We start from the raw sequence: 27,402 nt of genomic DNA on the forward strand, positions 1-27,402 counted from the left end.
TACTATAGCATAAGACTTAAAAAATATATTTACAGCTTCCGAGGTAAACAATCCTTATAACTGCTTAACACCGCTTCAAAGCTTTCACACGAAGCAAACTACATCAGAACGTGAACTTTATCAATAAAATAGAAGATTAAAAAATTTATAAAGTATATTAATAAATATATAAATCTTAAAATACATTCAATAAAAAAATTCAAAATTTTTATTAATTTTTTTTTAATTTTAGATAAAAATTTCAAAATTTATTTAAAAATTGAATTTAATACAATTTTTCTATAAACATTTATGAAATTTTTATTTAAAATTTTTTTGAGTTTTCCTCTATTTCAAAAGTGGTAGTTTTGAGATCTTTTGCTACATCTTTTTTAGTTTTCTCTTCATTTTCATCCTTTTTTTGAATTTTTTTTAATTTGATGGGCAATTCGTCCTTAAGTTACATGAAATAAAAAAAATAAAAACTATAATAGAGGAATTCAAAATAATAAATATTTAAAAATAAATCAAGTCAAAGAATCCTAAAAATTCGATTTAAAAAATTAAAATTAAAATTAATTTTAGCAAAAATAATTATAAATTATTATTAATTGTAATATTATTTATAATTAAACAAATATAAATTCCAAAGTTCTCTAGATAACTTATCAAATTTAATTATAATCAGTTTATATAATTTAAGAGTATAAATTTATTAAAGTTAACTTAAAAAACTTCTAAAGCAAATATATATTTTATTTCCGTAAAAAGCTACTATAAGTTTTTAAATTATTATAAAAAATTTAAATTAAAAAAAGATTGATTATGTATTTTTAATTATATATTTGTAAACTTTTACTATTTATTGACCCTTATATTTAATATTATTTTTTTTAAAAAATAATAAAATAAAAAATTAAATTCTATTAAAAATCTAAAATTCTGAAATCAAGTCGAAGGTAAAAAAAAAAATAGTTCAAAATTTTTTAATAAAAATTAAAAAAAAATAAAATTTCTTTAAATTAATACGAAACGGATAATAAATTCTTAAGCTAAAAATTTTTTTTAAAAAAAAATAAACAAGAAATTTTAAATCTCTATAAAAAATTTAATTTTTTATTTTTAATTATTTATAAATTTTTATAGATACAATTTTTATTAAAGTTTTTTCAGTTTCTGGCTTTTTCTAACTTTATTACTTTCATTATATTAACGTAACAAACGTTTTTATTATAAAATAATTATTTATTAAAACAAATTATGTTAAGTAATTTTTAAATCAAATTAAAAATTAACAAAATTAATAAAATAATAAAAATTATAACTTTTTTCATGTTACCTGTTTTTAGGATCTTTTATAATTTATAATAATCACTAATAAATTTAATACACTAATTATATAAAAATTTTAATTAAAAAACTTTAAAATCTTTAATAATAAAAAATAATATTAAGTATAATTCTGATAAAATCAATATTTTCGAAGAAAAAAGAGAAAAAAACAGTAAATTCCAAGTTATTAAATAAGACTTCTTTATAAAATAGTAAAAAAAAAAAGTACAAATCTATAATAAATATAACCTTTTATAAAAAAAGAAATAAAATAAAATTCTATAATAAATAAATATAACCTTTTTTTTAAAGTAAACAAAAAAAAATAAAACTTTTATTAAGAAAATTGAAAAAGTACAAATTTATAATATATATACTTTTCTAAAAAGAAAATAAAATATAATCCTATAATAGAAATATTTATAAACTTTTAAAAAAATAGTAAAATTCTAATATATATATATTAATTTTAAAAATTTATATAAAATATAATAAAGTAAAATAAAATAAACTCTTATTATAAAAAATAAAACAAAATTCTACAGTAAATAAATATAAACTTTATAAACTTTAATATAACTTATAAAATAATATAAATTTATAATTAGAAAATATAAACTTATATAAAAAGAACAAAGAAAGTACGATTCTATAATAAATATATATAAACTTTGTAAAAATGAAAAATACAAAAAAAAATAAAATAAATTTTTATAATAAATAAAAATAAACTTTTATTAAAAAAATTAAATAAATACAAAAAATATAATTATACAATAAATAAATATAAACTTTAGAAAAAAATAAAAAAGTATAACTCTATAATAAATAAATATTTAATTATTATGAAATTAAGAAATACAACATAACTAAAATATATTTCTACAATAACTATAAATAAACTTTTATAAAAAAAAGTATAAAAAATAAAAATTCTATATAACTTTAAAGAAAATTATAAAAAAATATAAATATATGATGAGAAAATATAAACTTTTATATAAAAGAACAAATATAGGAACTTTTATTAAAAAAAGTTCAGTCCTATAATAAATAGATATAAATGATAATGAAAAACAAAATAAAATTATATAATAAACAAATAAAACCTTTTATAAATTTATTATTTACCTTTTCAACTTCACGCACGGCGATTTTGTTATTAATAAGATCGTGAAGAGCAATAACGGAACGCACGAGAGAAGCGATATAGATGGCGAGAAGCTCGTCGTTGGATTTTATAGTTAAAGAGTGAAGTGTTTCCTCCACTGATAAAAATAAAAGTTTTTATAATAATATTTATGAATAAATATAATGATATTAAAGTAAAAAATATAAAAAAAATATAAAATTAACTGTAATAATATAAATTTAGTATAATTAGTAGAAAAGATAAGAAAAATCGAATTGCTAAGTATAATAATATACAAATAGTTATATATTATATAACATTCTATAAAAATAGTATAAATGATTAATAAAGTTTACAAAAATATTAACTTAAAAATATTATATTTAATATAAAATGAAAAAAAAAATATTTATATAAAATTTATAAAATCTATAAAAGGGGTAGAAGAGATTGTAAAAGACTCATCCAAAAAGTAAAAAAAATATTTATTTAATAAAAATAAAACAAAGTTATTAAAAAATAAAAAAAATAAAAAAATTTCTTTATTGAATTAAAAAAAAACATTAAAATATTATTGTAAAATAGAAAGTATTGAATAAAAAATAAAATAAAAAATACAAATATATTGATAAAAAATATAAAAATCTATAAAAGATAGTATAAAAAGTATTAAAAAAAATAATTATTTATTAATATAATATTTAAAATAAAAATATTAAATAAACAATAATTAAAGAAATTAGAAAAAAAAATAAACAAAACTTTTAATAAAATTGTCAAAAAAAAATAATGAATAAATTAAAATATAAAAAAAAATATAAACTTCGTTATTAATAGTAAAAAAAAAAATGATAAAAAAATAAATTTATATTGAATTTTTTATAAAATTGTTAAAAAATAATATATATATTATAATATTTATTATAAAACAATACAAACTGCATTATTAATAGAAAAGAATAATAAATGATAACAAAATTTTTTACAAAATCGCATTAAAAATAATAAAACAAAAAAATAAATATTTATAAAAAATAAAAAAAATTACAAAAGATTTTCTTATTTGCTGAAAAAATTTAAAAAATTATTGAAAATACGAACAAATTAACGATATTTATAATAAAAATCGTTAAAAATAATAAATAAACAAAAAGTATAAATATTAAAAAAAATTAAAAAGGTTCTGTAATTCGCTGGAATAATATAAAAATTATTCAAACTACAAAAAAGAAATTATTAATATAATAATAAACGATTCTAAATTAATAATAAAAATAAAATAGATATAAATAAATTTATAATTATTAAAATGAATATTATAAAAGTAATAAATATTATAATTACTGTAAGAATTATTAAATAATAATCAAATTCTTTATACTTCTTTATAAAAAAATTCTACAATTTATTTTAACTGCGTATTATTACTGTGAAGATTTTTCTTTAGTATTTTGACTTGAATATATTTTTAAATAAAATAAAGAAATCGTCGCTTATTTAAAAGCAATATAATATTAAAATTTTACTAGACTTTTTTCAATAAATAATAATTAAAATAATAATAATAACCATAATAACCAAAATAATAATAGTAATAATAAAAAACCATTCAAGTTCGGAAGTAAATTAATAATATTTTGCATTTGATATAGGATTTGGTTGTTCAAAGTAATGTTCCCACTAACAACATCGCAGAGATATCTATAATAATAATAATAATAATAATAATAATAATAATAATAATAATAATAATAATAATAATAATAATAATAATAATAATAATAATAATAATAATAATAATAATAATAATAATAATAATAATAATAATAATAATAATAATAATAAATGCATAAACTTTTTTCACCAGAAAAAATAAATTTTATAATATATTTTTATTTTTATAAAACAAAAAATAATAGTAAAAAGTGATAATAGTAATAATAATTAATACATAATAATAAAAACCCCATAAACTTAGCTATAAACTTAAAAATATATTATATAATACAGAATTGTATAGATATACTTTTGTAGTGATGTTAATAAATAATAATTATAGTCGCAGAAACTTTTGTTATTCCCAAAAATATAATTTTCTCTTATATATAACTTTATCTATTTTTTATTAAATAATATAAATAACTATAGTAAGGGTAATAGTAATTTTTTTAAAAAAAAACCCCCAGTAAAAAGTAATAATAACAATATATATATATAAAACTAAGCTGATGCATTTCCTTTAAGCTGCGGGCAAGTCCTTCAATAGCTATTAACTGAGTGCTTACTTTTTGTGACTGCCGTTCAATATATAATAAATATAATAAATAAAATAATAATGATGACAATAAAAATATAAAAAAAATGTTATATTATAGTAACCTGTTTAAAAAATGAATGGTTTTTATTAAGTAAAAAAAATGATAAAGAAATTAATACACAAGATATAATTTGTTAAAAATATTAAAATAATGGTAACTAAATGGATATTAATTATAAAAGATAAAACAAAAAGAGTAGTTTGTTAAAAGTAATAATAAAAAAAGTTCTTAACAAAAAAATAAATAATAATATAAAAATTAAATAAACATAATTTAAAAATATATATTAAACTATAAATAAATAAATTTTTAAAAAAGTAAATAGAAAAAATTAAATAAATAAAAAATATTTATAATTATTTATTTTTTAAAAAAGCAAATGGAATAGAATAAATATAAATAATAATATAAATATTATTATATACAAAAATAACGCGAAAAATATGTCTTAATTGGCACAATTAGTTAATAAAATAACCAATAATATAAACGGCAGTGTTTATTATAAAATAATAGCAAAAAAGGGATGCGCTTAATCCGAACAGAGTTAGTTATAAAGCACCGACTAATTAAAAGGTTACAATTTATATTGTGGTCAATATTTTTTTATTACGCGCATTTCTAAGCAAACAATAAAATATCACGCTTGTTTGGGCAAAACACTAGAATCCTGTTAGCTTGTAAGGTATTGATAATAGATACCAAATAGTACAACAGTGCAATTAAGGGCTAACTTGCTTCAAAAAAACTAACACGTTTTAAAAGTTACCAGTAATTACAAGCACCTGCTCCATAGCTTAAATGATGGATTATTTGGTAGGAAACAAAGTAAAAGAGGTCAGAAAGAGGACGTTGCAAAGGGAAATATGAACAAAGTAATTCGTACCAAAGTTCCGGTCATTGTGTCTTTTATGTCACGAAGTAAGTGCTCGACGCCTATAAACAGTGCAAATGAATAAAACTCTTAAAAATAAAATACTTTATAATAATAATTATTCTTAGAAAAAATGCTCGATTTATTATCACCAATCAAATAGAATAGTTTTTAATACTATTAAATAAAAATGGAATACAGCCCAATCACAAAAAGGTTACAACAAAGTAAATTTTATGAATTAATACTGCAAAAAAATTAATGAACTTTTGCTAACGTAAATAACTTGTATAAAATAAGAAGTATTTGAATTAAAAACTTTCATGTAGCATATTTTAAATATAAAAAAACGATCTCTGCTGCTTGAGTGTACATTATATGTAATAATAATAATAATAATTATAATTATAATAATAATAATTATAATAAACAACCAATTTCTTCAGCTTCTTCTGCTCCAATTTCAGAAGAAATATGAGCAAAAGTTTTCATTGTAGGAGAGCCGTCCTAACACAATAATAATAACAATTATTATAAGAGTAAATAATGAAAGTAATAATAATATTAATAATATTATTAAAAGTAATAATAAAAGAAAGTAATAGTAATAATTATAAAAGTTAAAATAGAATTAATAATGATAATAATTACATATAAAGTTTAAGTAAATTTAAGAGTAGTAATAATATATATATTAATGATAATGATAATAAAAATGACAATAATAAAAGGAATGATATTAGTTATATATATAATAGTAGTTACATCATTAATTTCCTCTACAGCCATATAAGCAGAAGTTGGAAGGCCTTCCTCTTTCGGTTGAACATCTAAATAGTAATATTAATTAAAAAATTTCTACGTCTGTGTACACGAGGTACCAACCCTCGAGGGCTCAACGGTAATGTATACATAACGGCGCGCGCAAGACGTTCTTTTTTTTTATTTTATATAATTGTTGTTTTCGCTTTAAATGTGGTGCTTTTCAAATCTTTAAATTTATTAAATAATTATTACTGTGTTTTTGAGTTTTAATTACTCCACACTATAATATAGCAAAAGCTATAAAATACTTTATACTAAATGATATAATGATTTATAGTAAACAATATATATTAGTTTGTGGGCAAAAGACTAGTAAAATTAACAATTGGTTTGTATACTTCTGAACGCAATGGAAAATAAGAGGACTCGTGCGCGCGCCATTCTAATTAAAGATAACATTTAGCCCTCAATGGTTGAGCCCCCTCGTGTATACACAACTAAAAAATTTTACAAATTTTGAATATTATTTTTTTAATAATTTCGAAGATATTAATAAATGCTGAGTAATATTTTAAAGTAAACTGATAAATAAAAATAAAAAAGATAAATTTCTACTTTATAAAAATTTATGTAAAACAAAATTAATTTTTATTAAATTAAAAAAACGTTAATAAATTCTGTGTATAATTATATAGTAAACGTATAGATAATTTATTTTACTATATAAAATTAATAAAAAGGCAACTAATTTTAAATAAATTAAAGAAAAATTTTAAAATTCTAAGTAATATTTTAAGCACAAACTCAATAAGAAGTTTTAAAAAAAATAAATTATTTCATTTTAATCTTAATTATAAATTTCTTTTGAAAATAAAATTTACTAATAAAAATTAAAAAAAAAATAATATGTCGCCAGTAAATGTAGAGAAGACGGCTATAATAAAAATTATAATTAATATTAGAATTTCCGTAAAAATTTAAGTCAAATCTCAGCAATTAAGTAAAAAGTTAACCAAAAATGTTACCCTAAAAAATTTTAATAAATTATTTATAAAATAACAAATTATATATATAATAATAATAATTACTATCCAAATTTAATTTTATTTAATTATTAAAGTTATTACCAATAGTGCAAAGAAGGGGGTTCGACATAAATCGTTTAAACAATTCGTTGATTTCTAAATCATTTTGTCTTAAAGAAGATCCGGTGTGATACCAGCCAACAAGTTTTTCTCTCGCTATAAATTAATATTAAAAAAAAGCATTACAAACTGTAAAGGAAATTTTATATTTTTTAAAAAAAAAGAAAATAAAGAAAGAAAATAAAAAGTGTTAAAAAATTTCTATTATGAATTCAATATAAAAGGAAAAAACGGATAAAATAAATTGACACCCATGGGAATTACTGAAGAACAATAAAAGAAATTTTTATAAATTGAAATTATAGTGTTAAAATTGTGAAAGTAGATCATACGTTAATATAAAAATTAAAAAAAAAAATAATAGCAGGCACAAGATATTTGGTTAACTCAAAATTAATTTTAATATAACAAAGAACTATTTCCCCACCTTCTTAAAAAAGTATACAAAAAGTAAAATTGTGAGAAGAAAAAAAATTTAATGCTATAAAAATAATTTATTATAAAATAGCAACTTTAATAATAATAAATTTATAAAAAATTATAGCTAAAATTTTTTATAAAAGCTCACGTTTAATTTTTTTACAATATAAAAGCTATCTTTATAAAAACTACCATTAATCTTGCGGAACATATAATACATATTTTCAACGTAATTGTGATCTACAAACCAAACTTTTGGGTTGGTTCTGTCCTCTTCAAAAGGAACTGCAAAGCTGTTTGAAACATCTAAAACATTGTTTTTTACTGAACCTAAATTAAAACTTTTCAGTTTTTTTAAGTTCATACATAAATAAAGTTGAACAGGAAAACCTAATAAAGCACCAACAACTCTAGCTTTTGATTTATTTCCAGAAACCCGGTTATAATGATCAACTACAGAAAGAAGAACTAAAGGATGGACAACTACTTTGTCTGGTAGAATTGTTTTAGAAGACAGTACACTTGGCATCTTGCAGTTAACAAAGTTTATAATATTTTCAAAAGAAAAAAGCTTTAGGAGTAAAAAAGTAATACTCCTTTGATTAAAAAAATAATATTTAGTAAGTGGAATCAATATATTTGCGTTGCTATGATAATCTGGTAAGTAAAGTTACACTGTACTCTTTCCGTGCACGCGCCTGCAAACTTCTGGCTCTTGCTTAAAATACCTAAAATTTCAGTTTGTAATTTGGAAAGCGTTAAATAGCTAATAAATATACCGCGTTTTAGATTGTTTAACAAACTTGCATAAAATACTCTTTTGCGAATTTCGGTTTTTGGTTGTGAACCTTTGAGTAAAGGGTTAAAGTACAAGCATCTTTATTTAATAATTAAAGGAAATAGTGGCATAGTAGCCACCATATAAACTTAAGATTCTTTTGTAGTGTAAAGTCCTCAAAACTTAAGAAAACTTTGTAAACGTTAAATAGAGTTCTTTTTTAAAGATGCAACTGTATTGATTCTAATCTTCCCTTTAAATCGTTTTCAAAAGCATATTATTTTTGAAGGTAGTTCTAAGTTAATAACCGTGCATACTCAAAAGTTTAAGATGGCTCCTCTACAAGGGCGCTGTCACAATATGGATTAAGTAGGAATCAGTTTCTAAAAGACCACCACATTTAACACTAAATGAATATTTGAAAAGAAAATTGAATTAGTTGTGGTTTTCACATCTACAACTAGGATTATAAGCACCTTAAGCTTACAATGTTTAATTTCTGGTACAAAAACCAATCTTTAAAAAAAAACCTTTTTCTACAAAATTAGTGAAAAAAGAAGAATTAGAGAGAAAGGTACCTTGATGGGCCTAAGTTTGGATCCTACCGACTATGAATAAAAAAAATTTAAACATGATTTTCTTTTGGCGCCAGAATAGTTTTCCATTATAGATATTAAGTTTATAACTTAAGATTGTTTTAAAAACTGTACATCAAAATTTTGAGGAAGAAGGATGAAAAGGTGGTGCTAATGAATTTCAAATTAATGCATCTCAGAATATGTAACATTAATAAGTTTTTCCTAGTAATCAGTGACGCTTTGACAAACAATAATAATAAAAAGTGAAGGCTTATAATTTTTGCAATTAAGTGGTTAAAGAAATACTAAACTATTAAACTGGAGACAAATAAAATTTTAACTTTCAACCGGCCCTCAACTTGTAAGTGAGCTGTTCCGCTTAAGCCGATTAGCGTAACCAGCTATCCATTCGTAGAGGCAACGACTTCATTTTTAAAGATTGTGACCAGCAGCACAATCCGTAATTCGTTGTGAGGTGTATCATTGCGCATAAACCACGGCGCGTCTGTTAATGGGCGCAGCAGTTTGTTTTGTCGCACTTGACGCGAGGATGAGATTATTGCCGATAAGTCGTAAGCCCAGACAGGGGGTAAATATTTCATAGTCGGAAGAGCGCACCACACATAGAGCCTTCTCTTATTGCGCAATGAAAATTTACTTTGCTGCACTATAGATATAGCATTTGACGTCATCTATTTTAAGCCCCATAGTTTGGCCCGTTAAAGATTTAAATAAGAATTAATAATTTTTAGAAGCATTCTTTAGTTATATAATTTTTTTAACTTTATAAATTGTGTAATGAAGGCATTACATATTGAAGTTGTGGTACTTTAATCCCCTGAAAAATTAAAATTAAGAGTAGCCAAGTATTCTTAAAGACAGCGTACACTGATTTACTTAGTCCACAAATAAAAACTTTATTATTCGGAAAATTTTATTACTTTGCTATTGCTAAAAGACTCCGGCATTATGGAAACCTTTTGGAAATTCAATATAAAAGTAGAAAAATTATCAATTTTGTAATAAGTGAACGTTTGCATCTACTTATTTAACAACTTGAATTAGTTTTCATTTTAAAAATATTTAATAAACTCTAAAATGAAGTAATCTTATAGGCTATAGAAGATTTGGATGCGTGAAATTATTTTTTATGTGACTATTAAATACAATTATGGGCTCTAATTTGAATAATTTACTTTTAAACTAAAATTAAGCGTACTCCCTAGAAGGCACCTCGTATTAAAATTAGGTTTTACAGTTATTTTTATCTTTAAATGGACTTTATGTAGCATAAAAAGTTTTTTTACTTATGAAGTATTAACAGACATTTAGATCGTGAATAATACGACCTAAGATTATTTATAACTATGACATAGTAGCTTTTTTTATATAATGCAGTCAAAAAACTTTTAAATTTTGAAAAAAAAATAATTATAAAAATTTAGTTCTATTAAGACGCTTCATTAAAGTTAAACGAAATGTTAAAAGAAATATATATTAAATTGTAAAGACTTTTAACAGAAGGGAATTTGTACACAAAGTATTAGTATAAGAGAACGCAGTTATTTACTTTTACTGTTACTTTATAAGTTATATAAAATAGATTAAACTACAAGACTTACAATTCAGTTAAACTAGAAAATTCAGTAAAGGGAATTTTATAAATTAAGTTAAGTTCGTTTTGCTAAAGTTTTCTTTTTATTTTAAAAGTTAACTTTTTTAAAATAAGAAAATAGAATTAAAAAACTTTTCATTGAATAGAAGCTCACAGCTTACAGTGTCTCTACTCCATCGTAAACTATATCATTTAAAAAAATAACTTTTATAAAACAATTCCATAAATCCCTGTAGCAAATGGGTAAATTTGTTTAAAAATAAAGAAAATTGTAGCAAGTAAAGCGTTATTAATTTAAAAAAATATATATAAAATATTATGAATAATATATCTTTGTTCTTTGAAGTACTCAGAAAAGCATTAGCCCCTCACTTGTAAAATAATTGTAGCTATTATAACTTAAAATGTTTGCTTACATTAGATATCTCTCCATTTTATAAAATTATATGAAATTACTAAAAACTAGGGGAAAGAGCATAGCTTTTTCTATATTATTATGTTTTGTAAATCTGAAGTTATCTAAATTACTTACAAAATGGAACTAAAAAAAATTTAAATTTCAGCGATTTTGTATATCAGTAGGTGTCTCTTTTACGAGAAGAATACACGCCGCGACAGTAACAAAAAGTTAACGGAACATTTTTAAATTGTTTTAATAAGAATTTAAATTATTTAAATTGATATTAAATAGTAATAAGGCTAGTCAGCTTTTAAAAACTTTTCGTAAACTTCAATAAAATATTATTAAAGAATGACTTTCCTACTCAATTATTTTCTATAGATTTTTAGAAGAATTCAATTTCTGTATATATATACGAATGTTTTATTTTTATCTACATTTTGCAGTTAAGCTATCAGAAGCTCCATTAATTGGCTTTTAATTATTCAAACTCTAAATCAATTTTATGGTAGCTTTTCCAAATGGCAAAGCACGAGCATAAACATTTCCTATTGTGTTCTAGCAAAAAAGGAAACCAAAATTTACTAAGGTTTCGAACAAATCCATTGGCTAAAAAATTCAAAATGATTTGCTCAGGTTTATCAAATTAACTGAATGAAATGATTATAGAACTATACAATAGCGCGCTGTTTTAGTTTCTTTCGGTTCAAAAAGGTTTAACCCGGTTTTCTGTTCAAATATTAGTTAGTTAGGTAAGAATTTTTGAAAAGTTAGTTAAAGCTAAAATTTCGGTTAAAAGCCTTTCTTTAATTAAAAAACAATTGTTATTTTGTTTAGTTACTTTGTTAAAATGTTTCAAAAGTTCATCAGCGTTAAAAAAATTTTTTTTTTTGCTCTTTGTTTGTTCAAAAAAAAAGTGGAACTGACTTTTTCTTCTTCATTAAAGTTATAAAATTGATACATAATATGCGTAATGTTATATATGAAATTTTTGGAGTTATTTTGAAAGTATTTAAGACACTGGAATAGTAATCACATGCCAATTTTTTTAGTAAAAGAACTTTCTTTTACACTGTTTAAAGACTGTTGATCGAGTTATTCATAATAGTAACAATAAAAGCTGGAAAAGTTTTAATCATTGAATGCTATAATAGTTATTTAAAAAAATAAAAAAGACCTATTAATTGTTAAACTCAGCTATAAGGTTACTAGCTATCTTATAATTATCTACTATCAGGATTGCTTAAATCATTTTGATTTAAGAGTAATTATTACTTTTTTATCTTAAAAATATTTATAATTTTATAACCTCAATTATCTATAATATTAGCGACATACAATAACTTAACGACACAAAGAAGTGCATTTTAATAGCTTTATCGTGATATTTTAATATTTTAATAATTCCATGTAAAACTCCCGTTATACCTGATAAAGAGGGAATTTAAAAAATGTAATTATTACTAAGATTGTAATATTATATATATCTTGTTTGCTTATCAAATTTTGTTTAGGTTTCTTTTTCACCCTCTAATATGCTGACTTGATAGGCACGTCTTAGGATCATCCACTAGGCAAACTAACAAAGTTTTGTATTCCATCAAGCGAATGTAATAATAGTAAGTAATTTTATATTGCACTTTCTTACGTTAAAGCTGGAGCTGATGAGGAAAGCAACTATGAAATTCTTTTAATATAAAATGGAGTTGCCCAATTTTAGGGTCAAACTTCATTGCGCAAAGTTAACTGGGCTATAAGCGACTAGAAATTATTAAAAAATAAAGGTTAAATAAGAGAAGTTGACTAATAATAAAAAGTTAAAAAAAAAACTGGTACTGTGCGTAAGTAAAGTTTAGATTAACGCGTTAATGAATAATTAATTTTTCCTCTACGAAATATTAATAGTACACCTTGTAATCCTTTGTACCAATCAAATATATGATTGATTAAAAAGTTGTCTACATACTTTGCAAACATCTTACTTTTACTTTATTTTATAGCCACCGATAAAGTTATTTAGTTTGAATATTGCGGAATTACTTGATATTTTCTTTAAATTTTTTTTTTTAAATTTATCATGTTGATAATTTAACTTTAAATGACTCAAATGTTTAAAGTTAGATTTGAATTCTTAAACTGAGTTAACTGAAAAATTTTGACTTTATTACTAGACGTTACGGTGCCCTTTAACCCATATACGTTGTTAATTGTTTTTTTTTTTATAAAAAAGTAATACTAGAAATGAGAGGGAAGGACGATTTCGGTTTTACAGAAAAGTTAGATGATAATCTTCTTGCCGATACCTCACCGGATGATACTGAAGTGGACTTTTCAAAAATGCTATTTTTATTTCTATAAGAAATTTAGTATACATAGCAAAAGTAAATAGTTATTAAAATTTTATTATGTAGACTTTGAAACTCGAACAAGAATTTAAAAATACTTTAGCAAACCATACTTTTACCAAAAACCTTGACGATGAGCTGAAAGCTATAGGCGTTTCCACGTTTGATTCTGTTAGATATGAAAGGTCAATAGAACAACAAGTAATTCCAAACAAAAAATATTACCCGTTTAAAAGTTAAGCGAAAAATAATTTTTTTCTAAGGTTGAAGGGATTTTAAAACAAAAGCAACAAAAATTGGCGTAATTATGTTTTTTTTTCTAACTGTAATATAATTTAGTAAATCTTCCAAGATTTAAAAGAGAAGAGGCTCAAAGATTCCAAGATGCCCTTGATCGAAAAAAATATAGACGTTCAGCTGTTTCCGCTTACCAAAATGACTACGAGAATTTTTTTGCAGACCTTGTACGCTTCTTACTTATGAAATATTTTATTTCAGATTATTTATGTTTATTGCTTGTTTTAAAATTTATTTGTATTTTTGTTTCTTTTTTTATTGTATTGTAGTGTTATTTAGTTCACAATTTAAATATAGTTTATAAAAGTGTTTGCGAGTATAATTTTATATTATTTTAGTTAAGTTAATTTTATTAATAATAAAATATATTTTTTATTTTTTTTAATTTTTTTTTAATTACTCCTTATTTGAAGTTATTCATAACTATTATCGTAATTTTCACTTTAATTAACGTTAACATTATAGTTAAAACAAATAAGTGAACTTGAAACTTTAGAAAAAGATCTTTCAATGCTTTTAGTTTCAGGTTATATTGATAGTAAAACGTTCAATAATAATAATAAACGTAGCACTAATAATAATAACTCTATAAATCTATTTGTAGAGTTCTAATTGTTAAAAATAATAATTACTTTTACTATTTTTAATTTTTTAACAATTTATGACTATTAATATATCTTTACTTCTTTGGACTTAAATTTTACAATATTTTTTAAGGTTGGAAAGCAAAAGAAAAAGAAGAAAAGGTTGTATGTTTCTTATTTTTAAGTTTGTTTATAAAAATCCAAATTATGGTTATTTTCTTTTTACAACGTCATATTAAGAACTTTTTTAAAAGGCCTGCTGAAGTAATGGATGAACAGTAATTTATATATATATATATATATATCTATATTTAGCTTGTATACTGCTTTTTATATTATTTAATAATAAATGACCAATGAATTTATATATATGTAAAATAGTATACAATACAAACGTATGATTGGTGTCTTTAACCAATCGCCTTGTTTATAAGTCATCAACAGTGAGAAGTTTAATGTTTTTAGTAAATAATTATAGTATTTTTTAAGATTCCCATAAGATTTGTTATAATGTAAAGAATATAATTCTTATTAACTAATCGCTTCATTAAAATATTTTTCGATATTTATTATGATAAGTAAAATTTTTTGGTGGTAATTTTCTATAAATCATATGTAATTTTTTTAAAACGTCGTTAAGAAAGAAGTTATATTATATATGCGAAGAAAAAAACCAAATAAGTTATAATTAAAAAATAGTTTAAAAATAAAAAGTTTCTTGCTTATACATGAGTGGAGACACCATATATCAACCAATTGTATTCGTTATAAAATCCATATGTATTTTTATTAAAAAGAATGTAGATTATAAACTTTTAATTTTTTTTTATAATTTTAATTTTTACTATTGAACAGCTACGCTAGATGTGTTGACCATTAAGTTGTAGAATAATTAACCAATAATATAAGTTATAAAAAATTTATAATCGACACACCTTTTATTATGATAAAATTATACTTTTTTAGTTTATATGTAAAAAAAAAACTGCTTATTGAAAAGTTTTTTAGATAAAATTAATTATTTTAGTTATATTTAAATAATATTAATTTTTAATGTTTATATTTTGCTCATCGATAAGAGTTTGGCAAAGTTATTATTCATAATTACTTCTACTGGTTTATAAAATCCGCTTAGCAATATCATACTTAACTACTCATATGTATTTTAAACTTCTCTGTTTTTTTTTTTTAGTAAAACTATAAAATTTAATACTAATTATTTGTATTAAATATAATTAAATATACTCTGGTGTGTTGATAGTTATGATAACTATTTAGCCATTAAACTTGCACGTAATTGTATTTTTATTGACACATGTTATACTATGCTTAACCAATACCAAAGCTTATTTTTGTTTTATTTAATTGATCATAAAATAAAATCTTATTGCGGTTTTTTTAAAGGGTGAGTTTTTTTTATAGTTCTTTTTTGAAATAAATATACAAACCTTTTTTTTTAAATAGAAGCTATGAAGAGTGTATAAGCCATTCAGATGTTGTTAAAGCAAAAAATATGAATCAAGTATGAGAATTATTTATATTCAATATTATCAAATGTTAACAAATCAATATTTTATTAAAAGTTTTAACAAAAGTTAATATTATAAATAAAATAATTTTTTAGTTTATATACAAATTATGTAAAAACTTTAAAACTAATGTATTAAAAATTATTTACTATATATATAAATTTAAGAATTTTTTTTATAAAAAGTGAAGCATGAAAAAAAAATTTCTTATATTTTTATTAAATTTTATTTTTTAGCTTAACTTTTCTGAGAGCAACAAACATAAGACTTTTGATGATGGCGATGATAATTTTTATATGAATCGGCTTAACCGCTGGCTTAAGGATCGATGTTCCAATCGTCTTGCACGTGTGTATAATAATAAATATAATAATAAAATTAACAGTAATAAAATCAAGTATTGTGGTAAAACCATTGCATCCAAAAATAAATACTAATTCATAATTCTCTTTACTTGATGGTAACAAAATTTTGCGCCTTTTTTCTAATATAAACTTATTAACAATAATATTTAAACGTAATTAATAGTAATAATATTAAACTTCTTCTAACATTTAAGCAAATTTGCTTCCTTTTTTATAATAACTTTTAAGTTCTTTTTTTTTAATTTTCTAGTGGTATTAACTTTATAAGGACATAATAATTTTTCATTTTTTTGCCCAACTTTTGAAGTGGTATTCTTTGTACTGATTGGTGGAACCTTTCATTATTTTTATAGACTCCGACGCGGATTTTCTTTGCAAGGAACAGTTACATGGTGGTATTATTATTATTATTTATTATTATCAAATTTATTTTTTATATTATTATGAAGAGGAACTTTTAGAGGAGGAGTTTTTAGACGGCGGCGATAAAGTTTTTCTACTTTTTTCTAAATTCAACACAAATATTTAGTAAAATTTTTAGGACTTTATAACTGGCGAATTCAAAGTTCCCGGAAGTATATGGAAGCGATTATTTAGGCATCAAAAAGTTTGCGTAAAGTGGCTTTGGGAATTGTTTCAACAAGTTGCTATTGTTTTTATTTTTTTTTAATGTAAAAAAAACTTATTATATTAAACTAAAAGGGAAAAAGAGAATGTTTATATTATGAAAAAGTATAAGTATTTCGAGTTGCCTTATTTTATTTCTAATGGATATTTATTATTATTATATTAAAATAAAGTAGAAAAGAATCATTTGTATTATATAAAAGTATTAATATTTATTTTTTATAATAATTTTAACGATATTGAAAAACGTACAAAACTATAATAAAAGTTTCTTATTATTATCAACCTAAAATAGAATAAGAGAATAATTATATAAAAGTATTAATATTCACAGTGAAAATATACAGAACTATAATTAAAGTTTACTATTATTGTTTTTACTATAAAAATTATTATTGTAAGCGTGTTGGAGGGATAATTGGGGATGAAATGGGACTCGGTAAAACTATTGAAGTCATTGCATTTCTTGCAGCATTAAAGTACAGCAAAATTGGTCGCAAATGGCCGCGCCATCCTCATAAAGGCTTTAATTTGGTACTGAATATAATTATAAATTTTATTGATTATCATTATTTACATTCATTATTTCATATTTTTATGACTCTGAAGGCCCTTCTGGTGTGCCCCGCGACTATTATGACTCAGTGGGTTAAAGAATTTCACAAGTGGTGGCCTCCCTTTCGCGTTGTATTGTTTCATTCGATTGGGTGATAATTTTTTCATAAATTTTAATGAATTTTTACGTATTAAGGTTATGAAAAATATTTTAACTAAAAATAATTAAAAAAAGTTAAAATAAAAAGTGTTTTCTACTTGATTTTTTTTGTTTATTTTTTATTATTTTTTTTAAAATAATCGAAATTTATATAAATATTAAATATATAATATATATAATTATATATTGTTATATAAAATATTAAAAATATTAGTTATTAAAAAAATTAAGTAAGAATATATTAAAGCTGAACGTATAAGTAATAGAAGTTTATTATTATTAATGAAACATTAATTAAAACTTTGGAATTATTAAAAAATTATATAAAAACATTAATGTAAAATACATAAATAATAAATATATTATTGTTATTTATAAAATGTTACTAGAAACTTTTGAGTTATTAAAAAAATTGTAAAATATAAAAGTATATCCCTTATATAAATGAAATATTAATAAAATAATTAAATATAAAATTAAATTTTTATAAAAAAAATTATAAATATTATAAAATTTAAAAGTTAAGGTTATTAAATAAAGAAATTTATAATAATAACTTTTGAGTTATTAGAAGTTTATATATAAACGTATTGAGTTAAATGTATAAGTAATAGATGTTTATTATCATTTATAAAATATTAAAAATTTGTTATTTATTAAGAAAAATATATATAAAATTTTAAAGGTTTTACATATAAATAATTAATTTTATTTTTATCTATAAATATTATTAAAAACTTTCGAGTTATTAAGAAAAATGTATAAATTATAAAATTTATTATTTCTATATTTTTGCAATATTATAAAACTTTTGGGTTACCTAGGAAAACATATAAGTATATATTTATTATTATTTATTAAAAACTTTGTGAAATGTAGAAAATTATACTAAAGTTAAATATAAAAATATTAATATTTTATTATTAATACTTATGAAATATAATAATAATTTTAATTTATAAAGAAGACTATATTAAAATTTTAAAGTTAAATACATAAATAATAAAATAAAATGTTATTATAAACATTTGAGTTATTAAGAAAAATATAAAAATTAACGTTTAAGTATAAGTAGTATTTATTATCATCAATTATTTTTTTTTATATTTAATATTTTTATTATTTTTCTATTATTACTTTTATTTTTTATTTTTGTTATATCTTTATAATTCTTTTTAACTTTTTTGGTTATTATCATTTTATATTTTAATTTTTTTACCAATTATCATTATTATCAATTTTTTACTTTCATATTATATTTTATTAAATCATTATTGTTTTTACTATGTTATATTTTAATTTTTTTTTTTACTTTTTATTTATTATTATTTAACTTTATTATTCTATTTTTTATTATTACTTTTTATTTCATTCTTATTTTCTTTTACTTTATATATATTTTTATTATTATTTTATATTTTAATTTTTTTACTTTTATATTATTATATCTTTATTATTATTTTATCTGAAAAATTTCCAAACGTTTTTTATATAATATTCTTTTATTAAACTTTATGTAATACTATTATATATTTTATTTTCTTTACTTTTATTTTACTATTATAAATTATTTTATAATATCTATAACTTTATTTTTTTTATCATTATTTATAATTATTTTTTTATTTAGAGAATTAATTCTATTTTATTATTTTATTATTATTTATTAACTTTATATATATATTAAAAATTTTTAACTTTTATATAGACATTATAATTTTATATATAGTTTTACTTATTACTATTATTATATATATTTGTTAACTTCTATTTTTATTTTATACTATATAATAATTTTTTTTTAACTTGTTATAATTATAACTTTTTTTAGAAGTGATAAAGAAAGCAAAAATTTGCAACTTCGAAGGTTTCAAGAAAAAGGCCACATTTTAATAATAACATATTCTGGATTGAGAATGATGGCTGAAGTACTTTTGAAAATAAAATATGATGCTGGTACGCTCGCCTATAAAGTAATAATAATAGTAATAATAATAATAATAATATAATAAATAACTACAATTTTTAAAAAATAACCCACGCGGCTTTCCATTCTATGATTGGCAGTTGTGTTGGATGAAGGCCACTTTATCCGGAATCCGGACGCTGAAATTACTGCGATATGCAAACGGCTGAAGTGCTTTGCACGCTTACTACTAACAGGAACTCCCATACAAGTATAACTTTTGCTATTACTATTATTATTATTTATTATATATTTTATAGAATAATTTAAAAGAATTATGGTCTCTATTTGACTTTGTCTATCCCGGACGGCTGGGCACTCTTCCTCTGTTCCAAAGCCAGTTTGCTCTACCGATCACAATGGGCGGCTACGCTAATGCTTCTCCTACTCAAGCTTATAAATATTACTATTATTTCTCTTCTTACTGTTATTATATTTCTTATAGGTTCAAACTGCGTACAAATGCGCTCTCGTTTTAAGAAAAGCTATTAGCCCTTACTTAATAAGAAGGTTTTGACTATAATAATAATAAATATAGTAATAATAAAATTAAAAACAAAAATATAACTTTTATTTATCCCATTATTATAAGTTTATTATTTTTTTTTAAGTGACAATGTTAATATTTTTTAAAACTGTTTTTATTTACTAAATATTTTTGTTGTATAATATTTTATATTTATTATTAATGATTAACTTTTTATTGTTATTTAAATAACTGTTTATATTTATAATTTTTATATAAATAGTTTACTTTTTATAATTATTTTGTTTAACTTTTTTTTTAATTATAATTTCTGAGGGATAATTTACTTATTATTATTATCTTTTAACTAATTTTTATCTTAAAATTAAAGATTTATTAAAAATATACTTGTTATTATTATTTTTAGCCGTTCTATTGTTATAATAAAAATTTTATTATTATTTTGTTCCTCATTATATACAAATAGTTAAAATAAAACTTCATTGTTTATTATTATTATAATTATTGCAGAATGAAATCCGACGTTGAACTTTCTTTGCCTCAAAAAGTTGAACAAGTTGGTTATAAGCAACTAATAAAAATTATAAAACTTTATTATTTTTATTTGCAGTTATATTAAAAAAGTAAAAATGCACCTTTATTTTATTTATAAATTTCATTTTATTAAGTAAACTTCTATTTAATTTTTTTTATTAATATTATTTTTACTTATAGTTTATTCATTTTATATAAGAAAACATCTTTTAATTAATATTTTATTTTATTAATTATATTTGTTTATAGTGTTTTCTATTAATTTTTATAATAATAAGTTAATTTTTTTATTAAAACAACTTTTACTTTATTTTTCTGTTTTTAAAATTAATTTTTTTAACGTATTCTTTTGCTTTTTTTAAAAAAATTATCTTTATTTATTTTTATATAACATTTGTTGATAATATTTATTTCTTCTAATATAAAAAAGGTTCTCTTTTGCAAACTTACAGAACAACAAAGAAGAATATATAAAGACTTTTTGAGTTCAAATAAAGTTATTTTATTATTATTATTATTAATATTGTATTTAGATTTTTTAAAGCTGAAAGCCATAATGGAAGGGCGAATGGATGTTCTGGCCGGAATTGATTACCTTAGAAAATTATGCAACCATCCACATCTCTTGGACCTACGGGTCAAAGAGGACACGTGCTTGTATGGTATTCTTTTTTGTAGTTATTATTATAATTTTTGTTGAGTTTTAAAGTTTTATAACACATTTTTTTGGCCCTTTAGCCATTTCAAATTTTTTTTAAAATTTTGAGTACTACATTTATGAATTTTATGAAATTGAGAGAAGTTTAATAAATAATAAGAAAAGTTTTATTAAATATACCAAATTTACTGCTATTTAAATTAAAGCCACCAATATTATGTAAGAAACTTTGTAATAGCGGAAAAAATTATAATTTTTAAGCAAGTTGCAATTTTTATTAATAAAAGTATTTATAAAACTTTAAACCAATAAGCGTGCTTCTAAATAAGCTTTTTCCTTGAATATATTAATAGTAACCTTTTTTCTTCAAGATAAATATTATTATTATTCGTAATATATTTCTTCCGTTTATTATATTTTTTGGTTTTTTTTAAATAAATAACTTTTTTTGTATATTATTAGCAAATCTTTTACACAAAATCCAAACAAACATTTTTTTAAAGTACTTTAACATACAATTTTTTTTATTACTATTATAAAAACTTTTTATTATAGGAAACTACAAAGAGTCTGGGAAAATGGTCGTTCTTAAAAGTTTATTAAGTATATGGGCTCAACAAAGTACATTAATTCTATCTATAAAACAGTGTAATAATGAAAGTATATAGTAATTATAAGTAATAATAGTAATTAATATTTAAATAACTTAGTAAAAATAAAAGTGCTGAAAAAAAATCATAATTAGTAAGCTGATTAAAAAGTTCAATAATATATTATAATGTTAAGTAGTAAAAATATATTATGAAAACTGTCTAAAAGTTTGCTTATAATAAGTTTTTGCTAATCACGTGCAAGTTTGATGGCTTTTTACACGTGGTTACCCTAAAATAAATTTATATATTGACTTTATTACTTATAATAATTATTATATTATAAAGTTTCTATTATTTTATATTTATATTTTTATTTTATTTCATTTTTAAATAAAATATTTACTTATTTAATTTTTTTTAAAAGTAATGAAACTTTAGAGAAGTTTCAAGTAATAGTTCATTTTATTAAAATTTTTTTATTAGGCTAAGAAAGTTATTATTATTTTTAGTAATAATAAAAACTCTTTTTATAGTTTTATAACTTATAAACAATTTTTTATAATTAATATATAAATAATACTCCGTGCAATATTATAATTATATAACAATTTTTATTAAGATAATTATTATATATATGCACTAGTTATTATTTATTTAAGTATCATTATTGTATATGCGGTATTTATATATTTTTAAGTATAAAGCTTCTAACAAAAATATATAATTTATATATATATATCATTATGGAATTAATACCTTTATATAAGTGTATATTTTCTTTTAAGCAGAAGTTATAAAGAAAAATTATATTATGTTTAATACAAGTTTTTAAAAATTTGTAGGGAGTGCATACATATTTTTTACTTTGAGGTTATAATAAGTATATACTTGTCAAAAATATTTTATCTTTCTTTATATAGTAATAAAATAAAATAAATTGAAGTATTGAAAGTAAAGTTACGTAATAATAATAAATAGTAATACGAACATATTTTTGTAGTAAAAGTTATTATAAGAGAAAATAGGTATATATTTAATAAAATATGAAAACTTTTATAAATAAAGTATAAATATAACCAAAAACTATATAAAAAGAGCAAAAAGTGCTAATATTTTCACAAACACGACAAATGCTGGACATCATTGAAATATTTGTAATTCATTATTTTTATAACCTTTTTTTTACCGAGTAATATTATTATAAATTATTAGGTAAGAAAAATGGATTATCGGTGCCTTCGAATGGATGGTTTGGTGGCCATTTCTAAGGTAACCATTTTTATTATATATATCATTATTATTGTAACGATCATTATTTTCATTGTAATTTTTTTTATTATAAGAGAGAACTGTTAATTACTGAATTTAACAACAATCCCAAAATTTTCATATTTTTACTGACAACCAAAGTTGGGGGGCTCGGTGTGAATTTAACAGGAAAAAAAATAATCATTATTTTTTTTGATTTTCAGTTTATTATAATTGGGTTAATACTTTTATCTTTTCGTTTAATAGGAGCTAATAGGGTTGTAATATTTGATCCAGACTGGAATCCGTCCACTGATAGTCAAGTATTGTTGCTATTGCGCAGGTGATCAATACAGACGACCAATTGCTATTAGGCTAGGGAAAGAGCATGGAGGATTGGCCAAAACAGACAAGTTGCTATTTATAGGTATTTAGCGCATATATTCTTTTTATTTGTTGCATAACATATATAAAGAAAACACTTTTTTGATAAAATTGCGTAATATATAAGTGTAAAAGTTATTATAATCAAAAATTTTAATTTTATAATAATAATAAAACAGGGATAAATTTATAATATAATAGATATAACTATAATAAAAAATATAAAACTGCTAATATACTTTTCTAAAACTTGCCAATAATAATAAAGTTATAAATAATAAAAATTTAATTTATAATTATCATAATAAACTGTAAAATATTTAATTATTGCTAATAAAAATATCATAAAAACAATGGATTTTTTTTATTCGGAAGATTACTTGTGAACGGAACGATTGAAGAAAAAATGTACCATCGACAAATATTTAAACAGTTTTTAACCAATCGGATTTTAGAAGACCCTCAGCAGGTTTAAATTCTTTTTTTTAATAATAGTCATAAAATTTCTTGGCTATAAATTATTACTTTTTTTTTTTAAAAATTTAATTTTTCTTATATTTTATTGGACTAGCGACGTTTTTTTAAAATACATGACTTGCTTGAATTGTTTTCTTTAAGTGAGGAACATGAAACTACTGAAACTGGGGAACTTTTTGGCGGAGAAGGTAGAAATAATAATCTTTTTTTTTCTTTACTATTATTATATCCATCAATATTATTATTTGCATTACCACAATAGGAACAGAAGTAACTAAAAAAAGTTTCACACTTTCTTCTGAAGTGTCTCGACCGGATAACGGATTTATAAATATCGAAGATAGTGATGTTTCGGGTAGTTTCTTTTATTTTATATAATAATAAAATTAATAATAATAATTATAATAATAATAACTTAATGAAGGAATTGAAAGTATTTCAAATGTTGAAGTTGGTGAAGGTGATAAAGAAGATATTAAAATAAATGGTAATCTGCATGGTTTATTATTATTAATACGATTATTATTATATTTTATATTATTCATTAAGACGATCGCATGTATATTCTAAGCGAGTTATTTAAAAGTTCCGACCTTCTTCATACTGCTCTTAAGCATGAAGAAATAGTAAATTCGGTGCTTTTTTCATTTATTTTTTTATTACTTTCTTATTTTATAAATATATATTTTATTATTACAACTTTTTTTTATTTTATATATATTATTTTTCTTTATAACAATTCTCTTTATTATATGTATATACGAATAGGGAAGAGATATTGATAAGGAACTAATTTTAGTTGAGCGCGAAGCGGAAGAAGTTGCTCAGTGCGCTGCACAGGCCTTAAGAGTTATTGTTATTGTTATTATTATTAATTAATAATACTGTTATTATAATTATTATAACAGGAAGCTCGTGCTAAGGCTAAGGCCATTCCCCCTGGTCTTCCCACGTGGACAGGCCGCTTTGAAGGAGCACGTAATAATAATTTTTAAAAAATAAACAACATAACGCTTGAATATCTTGTATAAATAGTAATGGAATATAAATAAATATGCACTATTGTATAATAATTGAAAGTAATATAATAATAAGCGCTATAATTAGTATAGAAATAAGATATTAACAGAATAAATAAACAGGAATAACTTATAAGTTAAAATAAAATAAATATATAATATAAAATTTTTTTACAAAATATAAATTGCTATATAAAATACATTAAATAATTAATTTATATAATAAAGTAATAAATTTCTAAATAAATTACAATATTATAAATAAATATTATAAAAAATTGGAATAATAGAAAAAAAATTATAAAATTTTTAAACAAGGGGATAATAAGAAAATAAAATAATATTTACATGAAATAATCAATTTAATAATAACAAATAGAAAAAACTACCCGTTTCGGTAATATTAAGAGTCAAACTATTAAGGCACTTACACAAAACTTGAATAAAAGTAATGAGGGGATATCCTTGACTGGTGAGCCATCATCTTCTGAACATGTAACATATCAGTTTCTTTATTGTTGTTATTAATAATTATTATTTATTATTTAACATATACTATTTATTATTTAATACTATATAGTTTCTTTATTGTTCACTATTTTTAATTTTTTTTACTAATCACTCTATAATTATTTACTATTCATTATTTATTATATATTATTCTATTCTATATACTGTTTATCTATTAGTTATTACTTACTATTTACTAGTTGCCATTTATATAGTATTTATTGCTTACTATTTTCTAGTTGTTATTTACTATATCATATTTATTATATATATTATTATTTTAGTATTTATTATCATTATTATTATCCAACTACGAAATCTTCCAAGTCACTTAGCAAATCAACGAGTGAATTTTCGCACGACACTTCCAATGAAGTTCCTCTTTCTTCATCGAGCATATTGGAAAAGTTATATATTTTTTTCTATTTTTCATAAAATTTAATGAATAATTTTTGGGGGGCGGAGCGGTTAAGGAAATTTTGTTGGGTGTGAAAAGTATACTGCTCCTTTTTTTCTGGCGCTAATTTTAATTTTTTTTATTATAAAGAAAAAAAATAAAGTAAAACAAGATAATTTTTAATAAAATTTTTTCATTTTCGTTTAAATTTATGAAAGTTTAAGAAAATCTAAAGAACTTCTGCAATTGTTTTTCTATTCATTAAAATAATATATTTTAGTAATATAAAAAAAAAATGAATCGTATAAAAATGTTTAATAAATAAATAAAATGAAATATTAGTTAACAAAATTTTTATATAATAAAAAAGAAAAATAAGCGAAAAATGCTTAACAACTTTACCACTATTTTTTTTTTGTTTTTACTTTTTTTTTAAAAAAGCGTGAAGAAGCGATTCGGAATTACACCATCTAAAGAAGATTTTTTTAAAAAAGTGATAAAAGAATTATGCTTATTTATTCAAAGCAAAGGAGGCTCTGTAATATTATTTATAATAATAATAATAATCAAAATAACTATAAATTTCAGGCATCTACAAAAGCAATAGTTGATCACTACAGAATTCTTTTAACCCGCCAAGAAACACGTGTTTTTAGAAGTATGTTAAGGAAAATTGCGAACTTTAAAAAAGATGAAAAGGGGCTTGGTTGGTGGACTTTAAAACCGGAATATTTATAAACTTTTGTTTGAAATCAATTTAATTTTAATAAAGAGATTTCTATTATAACAATTCATATATAATTTTTTATTTTTTGTTAAAAAATCTTAAATAAACTAAAACCTATAAGTTACGAAAATAATAATAATTTAAATAAAAATTGCATTTAAAGTTTGAATTTATAAATTATATGTTTAAAATCTATAATAAATAGTATAAAAAATTCCAAAAGTAATAAAATGAACAAAAAATAGAAAAACTTATTATAAAGTTAAAGTTTAAATAGAAATCAATAAAATTTTATATTTTTTTAGTTAATATTATGTTTGTGTTTAAATATATTAAACGATTGCTTTTTAATAATTGCAGTAATTTCTAAAAAGTTTTGTGTCAATCAGGATATACATATATATGAAAAAAAGATATATTCAGTACTGATTAACTTTTATTAGTTTAGCATAATTATTAGCGCTAGAAGTTTCTTGACATATAATTTTGTAGCACGATTATAAGTAATAAAGTTATAAAATATTTTTATATTAAAATATTAAAAACATAAGTAAAAAAGTTAAAAATTTATGACAATTTTTTAAAATCGTTCTTTATTTCAAGG

General features: G+C 20.7%; 3 protein-coding genes across 3 annotated transcripts; 2 read left to right on the forward strand and 1 right to left on the reverse strand.

Annotated features, from left to right (window-relative positions):
• Window positions 1-304: 304 nt before the first annotated feature.
• LOC135145477 (26S proteasome non-ATPase regulatory subunit 7-like) lies at window positions 305-8,494 on the reverse strand. The gene is made up of 10 exons (XM_064077583.1): window positions 8,356-8,494; window positions 8,158-8,295; window positions 7,528-7,641; window positions 6,401-6,465; window positions 6,070-6,142; window positions 5,648-5,697; window positions 4,670-4,737; window positions 4,050-4,144; window positions 2,443-2,579; window positions 305-433 (listed from the first exon to the last, which is right to left on the reverse strand). Exons 1-10 carry the CDS (start codon window positions 8,492-8,494, stop codon window positions 305-307), a joined length of 1,008 nt encoding a protein of 335 aa, XP_063933653.1.
• A 6,215-nt stretch (window positions 8,495-14,709) lies between these two features.
• LOC135145481 (DNA excision repair protein ERCC-6-like) lies at window positions 14,710-19,684 on the forward strand. The gene is made up of 10 exons (XM_064077587.1): window positions 14,710-14,724; window positions 14,803-14,840; window positions 16,027-16,084; window positions 16,328-16,439; window positions 16,810-16,851; window positions 16,906-16,946; window positions 16,998-17,099; window positions 17,486-17,617; window positions 17,693-17,770; window positions 19,630-19,684. Exons 2-10 carry the CDS (start codon window positions 14,830-14,832, stop codon window positions 19,633-19,635), a joined length of 582 nt encoding a protein of 193 aa, XP_063933657.1. The 5' UTR covers window positions 14,710-14,724; window positions 14,803-14,829; the 3' UTR covers window positions 19,636-19,684.
• A 33-nt stretch (window positions 19,685-19,717) lies between these two features.
• Window positions 19,718-26,822, forward strand: LOC135145478 (uncharacterized). The gene is made up of 23 exons (XM_064077584.1): window positions 19,718-19,754; window positions 19,866-19,975; window positions 20,025-20,156; window positions 20,210-20,274; window positions 20,762-20,807; window positions 21,216-21,281; window positions 21,330-21,447; window positions 21,999-22,064; window positions 23,132-23,190; window positions 23,249-23,305; window positions 23,380-23,607; window positions 23,659-23,711; window positions 24,044-24,137; window positions 24,240-24,333; window positions 24,408-24,500; window positions 24,570-24,632; window positions 24,695-24,780; window positions 24,914-24,994; window positions 25,054-25,123; window positions 25,544-25,659; window positions 26,002-26,081; window positions 26,513-26,609; window positions 26,660-26,822. The coding sequence occupies exons 1-23, from the start codon at window positions 19,718-19,720 to the stop codon at window positions 26,807-26,809; spliced, it is 2,061 nt and encodes a 686-aa protein (XP_063933654.1). The 3' UTR covers window positions 26,810-26,822.
• Window positions 26,823-27,402: the final 580 nt, after the last annotated feature.

Source organism: Zophobas morio, unplaced genomic scaffold (assembly GCF_036711695.1).
Source record: "Zophobas morio isolate AGI-343-1 ecotype UQ-CSIRO unplaced genomic scaffold, CSIRO_AGI_Zmor_V1 ptg000155l, whole genome shotgun sequence".
NCBI classification, from domain to species: Eukaryota; Metazoa; Arthropoda; class Insecta; order Coleoptera; family Tenebrionidae; genus Zophobas; species Zophobas morio.